Below are 14,799 nucleotides of genomic sequence, written 5' to 3'. Positions count from 1 at the left end.
AATCATCCAAGGTTGAATGTCTTGTCCGAGTCCAACCTATGACTCAGACCAATATGGTTTGTCCAAGCAGATTGAGGATTCAGATTGTTCGAGAGAGCAGTAGCGAGACTCGTATAACTGTGACTCCATCCAAGTGCAGCAGCGAGAGTTCTAAAACAGTCAAAATTGTGCCAAATCTCACATGTGCCTTGATCAATCTCTCAACTATAATCTTTGGAGCAATCATCCAACATGAAGGCACACTCAGAGCTTACCTGCGGGGCTTGGAGATGCGGTGGTGAAGATTGCCAAGCACAAAATAGTTTCTAGCCCTGTAACTCTCTCTCTCTGTCAAGCTCTCTCCCTCAACTTAGAAATGGCAAATGAGCTCTCCCCTTGCCCTCTTTGCTTCTTAAATCCCTCTTTGCTTAGTCTCTCTCTTTGTCATCTTAATGCCTTGAAACTCTCTTTTCCCTCTTTTTTACATGTTTTGGGCTTGCTGTTACTGTAGAAACCCTATTGTGTGTTTCTTTGTTTTCCTTGTTTTTTCCTTACCTACATGCATCAAGATTACAAAGCAACCACTTATGCTAATCAAGCCTACTTACCTAAACCCAAAAAATCAAAAAAATTACTTGCAAAGGAGATGGAATACCTCTTTGAATCCTTCGCTTCCTATCTATATCAAGTACCGATTTGGGACAAACTCTACTTCAATGTTCGATTCGAAGCACGCAAGCACTCAAAGCTTGAATCTATTGGTCTCGGCAAAATGGAACCAAATTGTGGGAGCTCACACTCTAACACCAACACCCATGGATTTGTTTTTGCTTCATGCATTTCAAGCCAAGTGCAATGGCTACCTCTCACATAGTCGTGCCCACTTGCACACCCACAAAGAGCTTACCTCCATGCTCAATCGAGTTTCCTCATCCCTCAAGCACTCTAGTAGCTCCATGATACAAGGTGCAAGCCCAAGCAAGCTTGATACTCAAGCTCAAGCTCCATTGTCGCGTGTGAGACGAGAGAAGAGAAGAGAAGAACAATAAGAGAGGAGAAGATAGAAAGCTTCTCCACCACGGTCCCTCACCCTCACACACTCAATCCCTCACTCCCTTGCTCTCCCTCTCTCAAGCACAAGCACAAGCAAGAACAAGAAGAAGAAGAGAATAAGAGAGCTAGTTTTGGCCACATACAAGAGTGAGCTTCTTCATTCACTTTTTGCCTTTTATACAAGCCCTAATCCCCTTTGGGCACCCATCCCCTTTTTTACATGACCACCATTTTAGTGTAAGTCCTCTTTTTCTATTCCCTTCCTATTTACATTGTACCTTCACCCATGCCCATCTATATTTACAAATTGCATTGCATTTAAAATGTGCCTTTTCTCTTTTGCACTTGCCCTAAAATTTTAAGGTTTTCCTTGCACTTTTGGCATTTTTTCCTCCTTTTTCTTCAGTCGACCGCCTTTTTTTGCTTTTCCCAGCATCTTTTTAATTTTCTTTGCATTGGGGTTTTAAAAATCCAAATACTTTAGTACCAAAATAATGTGTGTTTGCATGCATAGATATTAAACTCAAATTATGAGTTGGTTATTATTTGAATGGGAATTACAAAAATTCCATTGGAAAAGTTATCTTGATCATTGTTTGGAAAGGATTGTTTGTTTGATTATTTTTTATTGATTGATTTTTATTGTAATAAATCTTGAAAAAGATTCTCATAACACCTTTGGCTTTGACACATTGATGGGATTGAGGCATTATGCCATCCCTAGGGCCATGCTAGGATATTCTTCACCTAGAGTTGTAAAAAAACTACCTAAGGTGATTGGACACTACTTAGGTACCTATGATTATCTATATAAGAAGGTTCTCCCTTACAGTGGGTAAGTAGCAGCATGGCTCTAGTCAGTAGAGGTTATAATATCAAACCTAGTCCTATGATAAGGAAGGAAACCTATATGAGCCCAACGTGTCTTAACATCACAAGGCTTGGAATGAATAGGGCAAGGTGGCAACCCAGTTTTGGATTTGTTTTCTCTTCAAAGCATATGTAATTATGACTATAATACAAATTACCATGTCTTCCAAAAAGTTTTTTTCTATTCATAATTAAAAACGTGAAAATGAACCCCATGTAAACATTAATTAAGGAAGCTATTTTCATATGTTTCACAACACGAGTGGTATGCTTTTGTAAATAACTAAAATATGCCACGGTAATAATAGGAAGCGGGTCTTCCTAACGAAACTATCCTATAATTGGGTAGATCTAATTAGCCAAGTAGTTTTTTCCAAAATTTAGGAAAGGGCCAATAAATTCATGACCATCGTAGGGTCGAGTCTCAAAACAAACTAAGCATTGTTTTAAGAGGACAATGTGAGACTAGGCCTTATGGATAGAGGGGTTGATGCCCCAACTCCCCTCATTTCTCACTCTCATCAAACCAAGTGAAATGCTTACTTGCCTTGAGTCTTTGATGGCTTGTGCAATAGTGATTATCTTAGGTTGATACTAGATTATTGTTAGAGACCATAGTTGTGTCATTAGGAACCTACAAGTCGATCCTTGTGGGATGAGGTCGGATGCTTCACTTTTGAGTTAGATAGACCTAGGGAACACCTAGCCATCTAATTCTACATGCTCATGAGTAGCACAGATGGTGATGGCTAGGATTGAATCCCTAGGTGACTGCCAAACTACTCTACCTACGCTTTAGGGTCCTGTATGTTTTAGAAATCTTCTCATCAAGTGATGTTGTCTATAAGTTGTGAATACTCAGAGTATGCAGCAAGAAGGATGTGCACAAGGGAGATGAGAGCTCAAAGTACAAGAACAAAATCTTGTTTGCTAAGTTTCTTAGAGTACAACTTGGGTACACTCTGTCACAACTGATAGTGACCCATAGGCTATTTATATAGTCTCTGCCAAGCTAGGGTTAGGGTTTCCCCTGCCCCTTATGGCCATTCACATGCATCTACCCTTATAGACCCTTGCTTGGGGTGGATTCCCATGCCTATATTCTAACACCCCCCCTCAATGCCAGGGTGGCATTGCATCATAAGACATGTTAAAGTTCCCCCCTCAATCAAACAGGATGCCTTTATAAATCAGGCCACAAGGACATTCATAGGTAGAGAATGTTACAAGACTCAAAAGAGTCAGTCATCCATGGATTGGGAGGCAAAGTTAGCCTCCAATTCCTTAGGTACTTCTGGAACATTGGGACACTTACTGGTGATATGCCCGATCTTTTTGCATTTATTACACTTCATTTTGTCAGGGTATTTCTTCCAGCAATTGCTTACAATATACCCTTTTTTGTGACAAAAGGAGCACTTAGTAGAAGCGATATGGACTAACACTTGCTCATGGAAAGTGAATGCTAAAGTTCCTTCAGTATTTTTTCTCTTCTCTTCATCCAGGCAAGACTAGATGGTATTTGCCAAGGTTGGGTTTGGAATGTTAGTTAGGGTAGTCACAAGGGTTGGAAAAACCTTCTTCACAGATTTTTGAAGGATGGCAATGGCATCTTCATCATGAATGGGTGCTTGAATGGAGGCAAGCCGTGCCATAAGCCCCTTCATATGTGAAATAAACTTGCTTAGGTCTTCTCCTTGTTTGTATTCTAAGCTGAAAAACTCAATCTTTAGAAAGATCTTGGAGTTCTTTCCTGTAGCACCGTAGAGCCTTTCAAGTTCATCCCACTTCTCCTTGGCAGTGGAGAGTTGGTCAATATGATGAATTAAAGATTCATCTAAATGAAGCATGATGATGGCCTGAGCTCTTTCATCATCTTCTACATCAAGGGGATTGGATGGGTCAATAACTTTGGTTCCTTTTATGAAGTGCCAATAGCCTCTTTCCATCATTTTGTATTTTACCAGGACTTGCCAAGGATGGAAATCTTTTCCATTGAACTTGCGAAATTAAGGCCTTGCATCTACATAGGCCATGGTCATTTTAGGAAGGTCTTACATATTACCTTAAGCAATGGCAGTGTTTAGTCCTTTACAGGTGACCAAGTACAATCGAATAGTAGAATTGATAGCCGACTTTAGAGTTGTAGAGTTGAAAATGATTGGAAATCACACATATGCAATATCTCAAGATAGGATTTAGGAGGTCCTATTCTTCGAACAACTCTTGATTTAAGCTTTACTGTTTTCCTGGGTTTCAATGAGGTGAGCTTTGACTGGACTTTAGGCTCTTCCTGATAATGTGGCCTATTTGAGGAGTTCTTGGTGGAGTATGGCTTATCAATCCATTCTATGCTCTTGGATGAATCAAAGGAGAGTATAATAACATACATATCTCTAATGTACCAGCAAACTAATATTGGGATATGGTCTATGTGTTTATAGTTGTACACATAGCCTTACAACCAAGCAATAAGAGATAAATGACATAAAGCACTTGATGGATTTAATTTTCTGATAAAAAATCAGATTGAGTCAATATCCAGCTAGCAACATGATTGTAAAATGTAACATTAGTGCTTACAAGCACTCATCTCAAAGTTTATGCCACTTGAGATGTGAGATGTGGATTGTTTTATGAACTAAGGAGGTCCATCGAGTGTAAGAAACTTTGAAATAGAGCTTTCAAATATTCAACTAACTTGGAAAAGATCAATCAGTGATTAGAATCACTGTTAGTGATAACAGTAGTGAAAATTTTGAAATTTGAAGCAAGCTTGAGGTTTGGCTATGGCTGTCGAGAGACAGGTAGTTAGGATTTGCCTTTGTGTGGCCACCAAAGATGGAATTTTGCCAAACCCTTTTAGGGTTAGGAAGCCCACTTGGGGGGCTATCATTGCCCCAAGACACCCACCATTATTGCTTCTTCTACAGGCCATGCCATGGTGATGAACATGAGGGTGTGAATTCTATGCTTGATTTGTGATTTCTTCAATGTTGCCCTCCACAATGCATAATGTTTCCCTCTGATGTGCCATGCCAGGTCGTCTTGTGTTGAGGAAGAAGTCCTCAATAGAAGTCAAGAGCTAAAATGCTCTCCTTTGGCTTCCCCAGGTCCTCCAAAGTCAGGGGGTCAAGGTTTGACTATGGAGGTAAGAGGGAAAAGATGAAGATGATGGAAAATCATGTGCACATAGTGAAGCTAAGGATAGAGGAAGCTGAAAGGATCAGAGGAGGCTTTGATACCATGTGAATACTCAGAGTTTGTAGCAAGAAGGATGTGCACAAGGGAGATGAGAGCTCAAAGTACAAGAACAAAATTTTGTTTACTAAGTTGCTTAGAGTACAACTTGGGTACACTCTCTCACAACTGATAGTGACCCATAGGCTATTTATATAGCCTCTGCCAAGATAGGGTTAGGGTTTCCCCTACCCCTTAAGGCCATTCACATACATCTACCCTTATAGACCCTTGCTTAGGGTGGATTCCCATGTCTATATTCTAACGTAAGCGCTTTGAAATGGTAGGAGGAGGAGAGAAAGTTCTCCAAGGGTAGTCAAAATACAACCTCAATATGAAGATCTAGAAGCACCACTATCTAAGACCACTATGGCAATAAAGAATCCCAAAGTGGAGTTGGAGGAAAAATGTGTTCTATAGAATTACATGGAAATGTTTGAAGGCACAGTTGACTACAACAAATGCAATGAACTTCCCACATCCTATGATCCCAATACATAAATGGAGTAGTCACAATAGAGAACATAACTCCACATCATGAAATAGAAGTACCACAATGATTTGATAGATAGTACATTCTATTATCCCAATAGAAAAAGTGGAGCACTCACAATAGAGAACATGATTGGGTGGTATTAGGTAGAAGTACCATTATGACATAAAGTGGTGCATAAAGCATTATATCTACCAAAAAGGAGGAAATGGTACTAAAAAGTAAAATGAATATCTTCACTTGCTTAGGTTTGATGAAGCAAGAATGAACATTAATGATGGGGTGAATATACTATATAAGATATACTTATGAAGATCCAAATGAAGCTACTCTATACATTTTTCTCTAACACTAGGCATAATTCAATGATTATTGATATAGGGAAGCTAGAAGATTTAGTAGAAGGGAACATGGATAAAGAAAACTTCAAAACATATTCATGCAACAACCAAGACTTTGGATAGAGAAGTGCAAGGGCCAAAGGAATCTAGAGATGTACCAATAATGTCAAACAAAGGAACCATAAGGAAGAAACCAACAACAAAGGACACATTGGTAGGATTTGGGAGTGACCTGACAACCATGATAGAGAAAGCCATCAAGGACCCATTGGCAATAAGAGCATCAACACAACAAAGAGCATCTAGTGTATTAGTGCAAAAAGTATTATCACTGGAAGAGGAAATGACAAGGCAAGAGCCTACTAAGGAACAAGGAGATTAAGAAGTAATGAAGCTATAAAAAGAAGCAAAGGAAGTAGCAAAGGAGGCTAGTAGAGATACAGAGGAACCTCAAGGCATGTTAGGAGGTAGGTAGAAAAGCATCAAGCTAGGCTTCTAGATAAAGCTCACCTACAAAAGGCAAAGTGAATCAACCAATAGACACAACAAAGGGGGGCTCTATAGTCACAAATATAGGAAGAGCTAGCTTAGGACATGAGGAAAATAGTTGAAGAATCGCAAAGAGATGAGCTTGAAGCCCTACGACAACAAAAGATAGCACAACCAAAACAACAAAAGAAAAAGCCCTCTATCAAAGGGGGAAAAAAGAAAAGTGCTACCAAGAAGAAAACGAGAGAAAACAACTACATCTAAAGAAGAAGAAGGAGTGAAAGGAGCAAAAGAGAGATCTAGGATAGATGAGGAGAAAAGGTTGCAATGACAAAGGAAAGAAAAGGAGGAGCTTAGACAAAAAGAAAGAGAAGACCTTGCCCTAGCCAACAAGAGATTGGTGGAACAATCGAGTAAAGTTGAAGAATTAAACCCCCATTGACCCTAACCTCATAACCTCAACAATAGCAAGAACCTGTCGAGAAGTAGGCCCAAGTAGAGTAGGCATATTGATACATCCACCAATACCATAGAAAGGGCAAGGTACCACTGTAAGTTCCACTACTAGTCACGACCATTACTTCACCCATTCTAACAACCACAATAGAAGACAACACCAAAAGCAAACTAGAAGATAGGAAAAGAAAAATAGAAGCACAACTTGTAGCCTTGCCTCAAGGAAGGTCAATGTACCTCTCAATCATAAGTACCAAAAGAGTGGTAAGCCATAGGATCGAAGTCAAAGAAGAGAGTATTGAGGGTGCCAAGGATTGAGAGATCATCTCCTTCACTACCTCTTCTCATAAAAAGGATTTTGAAGACCCACTAAAGGAATTAGAAGAACAACAGGAACAATAATAGAATGGAAGGCTACTTTGGTTGCACTCGAAAGAGATAAAGAAGCCTTTGTCACCTTATAGAAAGAAAGTAATGAGAGATATATACAACCTCAAGAGGAACGTAGTAGCAATAAAAGTAAAGAAGAACACTAAGAGGAAGTATGATGAGATGTAAAAGCAAATCAAGGTGGAAAGGGAGAATAATGTGTAACTAGAAAACCAATATGTCAATGCGGTCAAGGATAAAGCTTTCCTAGAAGGGGACCTGAATGCATAAGCACAACTACAAGAACAAATGAAGGTAGGGCTAGAAGAAGCAGGAAAAGCCAAAGAAGAAGCAGAGCATGGTGAGTGAAAAATCATGGAGCTAGCTAATGAATTTGCAAAAGTAACACACAATTATTACCAACTCCCAAAATAGCTAGCCTATGAAAGGCACCAAAGGGAGAAATTGAGCCAAACTTGGAGGGAGAAGCATGAAACCTTGGAAATTCTAACAAAATGAAAAAATAGGAGATTGGAGTAGACCAAGGAAAAGATCATACCAACCACAAGAAAAGAGTGCAAATACTATCCTCCAATTGACCACAAGGTTGGCACAATTCAAATGTGAAGTGAACATGGCAACCAATGAAGAGGGCTACAATAATTGAGAAGATCATGCGATAGTAGAGCTTTGCGAACACCTTGCTTGAAGCACCAAAACCATGTAAAGGCAACATTGTTGAGGAGCTTAAGAAAAAATCACACCTCACTAGAAAAGTGCTCTCCTTGGCATGTATCTATTGATATTTATAAAAGAGTTTCAAGATTGACTTGGTGCTAGAACTTATTACTAAAGCTATTTCTACTCAACACTAAGCATGCTATAAGTTAGCATGTTACAACCATTTTCAATAGTTAGATTGATGACAGTGTACAAAGAACCACCGCTTTTATTAGATATACTTTGCCAAGAGCTAGCATTTGTGCTTACTATGGAAAGTAGGATCAATGCCATACTAGGTTTATGAAATGGTACTTAAAAGTTGGGTGGTGATAGCAAGTTCCATTTAGAAATAGATTATTATTGCTTTGAAATACTCAAAAAAATCGTCCTAAGTTATTGGATGTGGATGTGTGGTATGTGGGCCAACTTACATAACCTATCATGGGGTAAGTTCTTAGGAACTTGCTATAGCTATGACATGTAAGGGCATTATCATAAGGAGTGCTTGAGATCAATAAATGAGGAAGTATTGAAAGAGTGGATGAGAAAAATGGATCTTGGTCGGCAATGATCGAAGCAAGTAGTCAAATTGAGGCAAACAATAGCAAGATGGAGAGGGCTGCTATTGACAAAGATGAAGGCTTGCAAATCGTTAGAAACCAAAAGGCATTGGGTCGACTGATGGATAAAGCCATCAAATGGGATGTAGACCCTTGGCGAATTAAAAGCCCAATGGAAAGTTCCCAAGTCATGGAGACTTTGTTAAGAGGTAGTGGCTAGCAAGTGTGCTAGATACCAACTTTCCAATAGTGTTAAAAAGAGTGAGTAAATTTTACCTTTCCTAAACTAGAATGAAGAGAGTATGATGAAACTCTTGTTCACCAAGTCAATGGCGATGCAAAGAACATCTGAAAGAGTAGAGCTAGAAAGAGTAAGCAAGGAATTGGATCTTTCTTTGGAAGAAGACAAATTAGCCAATTTATTGGAGGAAAACTAGGCTTTGGAACTTTGATTAAAGGATTGTGTGTTCCTTTGGAGGATCATGATTGGCACAATGATTTTTGGAGAAAAGATAGGCAAGAGAGATACAGTCAATATTGCCTAGAGGTGTGGGGAAGTAGGATCCCTTAAGTGTGTATTTTGGAATGGTTGTTTGGCAATAAGTATATGGCAAGAAGTCACATGCAAACTATTCATCTAGGGGAGCAATGAGGAGTGAATGGAAATCTGTAGTTTTGGACAAGTGAGATGGATGGGAGACTCAGTAAACATGGTTTTCAAATTGTTAAGACGCTTTACAGTTAATGCAATTTGGGAGGCTAGACTTAGGCTAATATTTGAGTTGGAAAGAATGCTAGCCAAATGGGAGGATATAGTATTTCAAGTCTAAATGGTTCTGGAAAATTAATGTATAGAGTGGGAAAGGTGAATGAGAGGGATATGAACAATGTGCTAAGGGTAGTGGCATAGTATTTAACTCTTATGATATGTATGTAACTTGATTTTCTTTCTTGATCAACATTAGAAGCGAATAAATCTATAACTAATTAATGATAACAAATACTATTATTACAAAAAAAAAACCCTTGGATGATATGCTAGACAAGACATTTAAGGATTCTAGCCACATCATCCTCTTTTACCCTCCCCACCTTACAAGCAAAACTCCAAAACCACTTAACTCGAAATATGACTATTTCTGTTCAATATTAGCATCTAAAATTTTAAAAAAGAGAGAGAGATTTTTGGGAAGGTATGAGAAGGAGAAATACGTTCCCAAAGATAGACGAGTTATAAAAGATCTTTTATGGTCATCAAACCGCACCAGCGTCAAGGACGATTTTTCCTTTTCCCATGCTTCATTCTACTTCAAGCGTTTATCTGGCAAGAAACTAGGTGCACATGTCTACGCAGTCGAATATGTTCACAATGCTTGCATTAGTGCAAACCTGCACGCTGCACTCAGTAAGGCGTACTTAATCCAGCCATACGCTTGAACCCTCTCATCTGGTAGGAGCACAAGTGACAAGGTGGGGCTTGTGTCAGAATGGATCAATGCGTTACTACGACAATTGATGTACAACCATGTTCTCGTCAAGTCCACTTTGTATTCGGCAGGGATTTATCCTACCTGTATTGACATAATCCTACCTGTATTGGTATTCAGAAGGGATTAATGCTACCTGTATTAACATTGGGATTAATTGGCTGCCTGTATTGGCATTGGAAACTTCTTATATGAAGTCAATCTAGACTGGTCCTGTTCCATGTTGATCCCCCTCACAGACCCACATCTTCAGCTTGAATTTAACAGTGAGCCGTTATGGATCAATAGCTCAAATACTAAAATCTTGGTGCATGAGTCAGTCAATGGACCCTCACTACTCAATGGAAAGGAAGAAGAGAAGGACCCTACTTTTGTTGCTGTGAAAAAGAAGAAGAAGGAGACATGCAAGAAAACAGAAGAGGACATCATGATCCATGACTTGATCAAAGGGCATTCACTATTCAATGGAAAGAATAAAGAACAGGACTTACCTTATATTGCTGCGAAGAAGACAAAGAAGGAGAAGGAGACAAACAAGGAAAGAGAAGAGGACGGTAAAGCAAGGAATGGACGGTATGGAAAGAAGACTCGAGAGATAGCAGCTCGGCATTACGTGGCCTTACTTAAGACCTGCTCTAAGCAGAAGGATCTTACAAGGGGCTGCAGGATACATGCTGAGATTTCTAGAAGGGGCCTTCTCCAAATGAACGTGTTCATTGGGAGCACCTTAGTTAATATGTATGCCAAATTTGGTTTACTTGCAGAAGCCCAAGCAGTGTTTGACAGCTTTCCAGCTCGAGATGTAGTCTTGTGGAATGCATTGATTGCAGGGTATGCTGAACATGGAAATGGACGCAAGGCATTAGATTGTTTTGAACAGATGAAACTTGAGGGTTTCTTGCCAGATATGGTTACCTTCATAGTTGCCCTAAAAGCTTGTGCCAACCTGGGAGCCATCAAAAAGGGCCAGGAAATCCATGATGAAATTCTCAGAAAGGGCCTTTTTGAAAATGACATTGCCATTGGCAATGCCTTGATCAATATGTATGCCAAATGGGGCATGCTTGACAAAGCAAAAGAAGTTTTTGATGAGCTTCCAGTTCACGATGTAGTCTCATGGAATGTGCTGATTGGGGGATATACTGAGCATGGGCATGGTGAAGAAGCAATGAAGTGTTTCCATAAGATGCAACTCGAGGGTTGCTGCATGGATGCAGTTACTTTTGTAAGCAGCCTGAAAGCTTGTGCTATTATTGGAGCTATAGACAAGGGCCAAGAAATACATGCTGAGGTCTCCAAGAGAGGATTGCTGGAAAGAAATCATATTGTTGCCACTGCACTGGTCAGTATGTATGCTAAATGTGGACTCCTTACTAAAGCACAAGAAGTGTTCAACAAACTTCCGGTTCAAGGCAGAGGCTTGTGGAATGCATTAATTGCAGGGTACACTGATCATGGGTGTGGGGATGAAGCGCTGAATTGTTTTGAACAAATGAGGGTTAGTGGTGTTTCTGCAGATGTTGTCACATTTCTATGCAGCTTGAAAGCTTGTGCCAGTACAGGCTCCTTGAAGAAGGGCAAGGAAATTCACATTGAAATTTCCAACCGAGGGTTGCTTGAAAGATATGTTGCACTCGGCAATGCATTGATCAATATGTATGCAAAGTGTGGCTCACTTGCTACTGCACAAAAAATCTTTGATGAGCTTCCAGTTCGAGATGTAGCTTCCTGGAATGTGCTGATTGAAGCATATGCTAAACAGGGATGTGGTAGTAAAGCCTTGAAGTATTTTGATGCTATGAAACTGGAAGGTCTGTCTCCAAATGCTGTCTCTTTCATATGCAGCTTGACAGCTTGTGCCAGCATACAAGCAATAGACAAGGGACAGCAAATACATGCTGAGATTTTGGAAAGTGGGTTGCTTGAGAAGGATACTGTTGTTGCAAGTGCACTGGTCAATATGTATGCCAAATGTAGCTTTCTTACAAAAGCTCAAAAAGTTTTTGACAGGCTTCCAGTTCGGGATGTAGTGTCATGGAACGCCCTGATTGCAGGTTATGTCGAACAAGGGCGCTATGATGAAGCATTGAATTGTTTTAAAAGAATGCAACTTGAGGTTTCACCCTTGGATTCAGTTGCCTATGTATGCAGCCTAAAGGCATGTGCAAGCACAGGAGCCATAGACACAGGCCGAGAAATACATGTGGACATTGAGAAGAGAGGATTACTAGAAAAAGATATTGTCATTGGTAATGCATTGATCAATATGTATGCTAAGTGTGGCTTACTGTCACAAGCACGAGAGGTGTTTGACAAGCTTCCAGTTCGAGATGTAGTCTCATGGACTGCACTAATCACTGGGTATGCTCAATGTAAAGAAGCTGGAAATACTTTTTATGCTTTTGATAGAATGATCAAAGAAGGCGTAAAGCCAATTCAGATTACATTTATCAGTGTTCTTATCGCATGTAGCCACTTAGGTCTAGTGGATAAAGGTCAGATGTATTTTGAGAGTATGGAACAAAAGTATGGCATTGCTCCTACGTTTGAACACTACATTTGCATGGTTGACCTACTATCTCGTGCAGGACAGTTAGGCAAGGTGATAGATCTGATAGAAAAGATGCCATTTAAGGCTGATCTTGTGATGTGGCATATTGTGTTGAGTGCTTGTCGGAAGTGGTGCAATGTCAAGCTTGGAAGGCAGGCCTTTGAACATGCAGTGCAGTTGGATGAAAAGAATCCTGCTGCTTACATCTGTATGTCTAACATTTATGCAGATGCTGGCATGCAAGAAGATGTAAACAACATTGAGATGATGAGACTAGAAAACCAAGCATTGAAGGAACAAGGACAATGTTGGTGGTCTGATACTGGAGAGGTAGTGCATATTGTTTGGGATGTTAAGAGCTAGATTAGTAATGTAAAGGCACCGTCAGCATGGGCTGTCAAACCAAACAACACGCAATGTGTAGTGGAACTTTTAACATATGAAAATAGGTGATGTCTGCCAGGAGTTCTGGCCCTCGTATGACACTTTGAGAGATGAATCTACATCCTTTATCATGTACATAAAGGGAAAAGGTCATACAAAGACTACGGGGCATATGGAGGTGATCCCAGTCTGATGTGTGCGTTAACTCCACCTGAATCTCTTTATTCTGGTTTATTCCCCTCGCCAGCTGTCAGAATATTGACAAAACTGGTGGCAGTTAGCTGGACTCATGCAGCCTTGTTCAGGAAATCTTGCTGAGGATGAGGAATGGCCAGCTCATTGAGGTGAAGGAGAGTGGGGCAAACCAGCAGTGTACTCTGCAAAAGGCCACAAGAAGCCTATCATGCCAAGGGAAAATATGAAGAGGAGCTGTTTGGAGAAATCAGAACTTTGCAATTCACATTAGAGAAATTTTAAGCAAATGAGTATTAACTCTGAAACAGATTCTTACTTGCAGCTGGAAGCTAATCTGTCAAATGTCTTTGAGACAATCTGCAGGGACATCAAGGTTTGCATGGAGTCCAGGGCGGAAGGTAACAGTGTGCTCCACTCACAGACTGTATGCTATAATGTTCTCAGATATATTACTGGGCCAGTTCTTGTTTTCTTCACCAGCAAGCCCTTGAAATTCATCAATGTTGCCAACTGGTTTACTGCCATGTTTAAGGATGTTGATCAAATCTATTATGGTGGTCATTGATTCATCACAATGGTATTCAAAAAAGAAATATGTGCAGCATTTTCTCATGAAAGCAGTTTGCTTTTTACGCTTGGACCTGGTATACATTATGCAGTGGCAGCCCATTGAGGTTGACTGGGATGCTCAAGGAGAAGGGTCCTTTTCGATCAAGATCATGGATCTTCCCTCCTACTTATGAAACATGCTACCTGATATTCCTACCAGGCCGGGGAAGTTTCTGTATTTTTTTTCCTTTCCAAGTCCTAGATGCATTTAGGTATACCTTCTTTAGGGTTGATTGACAAGGAAAAGCCATAGTTTGCAGACATCAAAGTTCCCTATGTTGGTGATCTTTGTAACAAACACAATAGGAGAAGATTTGCTGGTGCATGTTTCAATCGTGAAATGAGGGGACATTGACAAAACTTGTGCAGTGGGGAAACTTGCTTGAACTGATGCACGAACACACACACTAAACAATAAAGAAAAGTAGTCTATTAAGTCGAACAGTGCATAATTGACTATAGTAATCAGCTGACACTATAACTACACTAATTGTAAGTAGATGTAACTAATTGAATAGAATAAATGTTGAATCAGTGGCCATATGGAGGTCATGATAACTAGTAACATGCTAAGTGTAGATGTGTAGACCTATCTAACTAGGTGGTCTATTATCAATGTGTGAATATGTTGAGTTTGCCATCTCAACACTTCCCCTTAGGCTCAATTGTATCCTCGCAACCCTAGGTAAGCTTCAAAACTTAGGCTCAAATGTATCCTCGCAACTCTAGGTAAGCTTCAAAACTTTCAAAGCTTCTTTGTACCCAAGGCCTTCATAAAAAATGTCAGCCACATGGTGTATATTGACATGTATCAAGTTCAATCTTATTTATAAGTATCTTTTCTCTCACAAAATGATAATGTATCTTAATATGTTTTATTTTAGTATGGAATATAGGGTTTTTTGTTAATTGTATATTACTCATATTATCATAATATATGACAATTGAACCATCTACTTGTACATTCAAGTCAGTCAATGATTTTTACAACCATACCACC

The 14,799-nt window shown here is 39.7% G+C and overlaps 1 protein-coding gene across 1 annotated transcript; it reads left to right on the top strand.

Annotated features, from left to right (window-relative positions):
* Positions 1-9,830: 9,830 nt before the first annotated feature.
* LOC148038849 (pentatricopeptide repeat-containing protein At2g03380, mitochondrial-like) lies at positions 9,831-14,522 on the top strand. The gene has a single exon (XM_087674740.1). The coding sequence runs from the start codon at positions 10,281-10,283 to the stop codon at positions 12,972-12,974; it is 2,694 nt and encodes an 897-aa protein (XP_087530866.1). The 5' UTR covers positions 9,831-10,280; the 3' UTR covers positions 12,975-14,522.
* Positions 14,523-14,799: the final 277 nt, after the last annotated feature.

Source organism: Lygodium microphyllum, chromosome 3 (genome assembly GCF_053477565.2).
Source record: "Lygodium microphyllum isolate KBCC chromosome 3, Lygodium_microphyllum_v1.1.10, whole genome shotgun sequence".
In the NCBI taxonomy this organism is placed as follows: Eukaryota; Viridiplantae; Streptophyta; class Polypodiopsida; order Schizaeales; family Lygodiaceae; genus Lygodium; species Lygodium microphyllum.
The sequence above is the reverse complement of the archived record's forward strand: the minus strand, read 5'-3'. Positions and strand labels throughout refer to the sequence as shown.

Excerpts from the sequence above, each read along its gene's own strand:
- LOC148038849 (XM_087674740.1), top strand. The coding sequence starts at position 10,281 with ATGTTGATCCCCCTCACAGACCCACATCTTCAGCTTGAATTTAACAGT.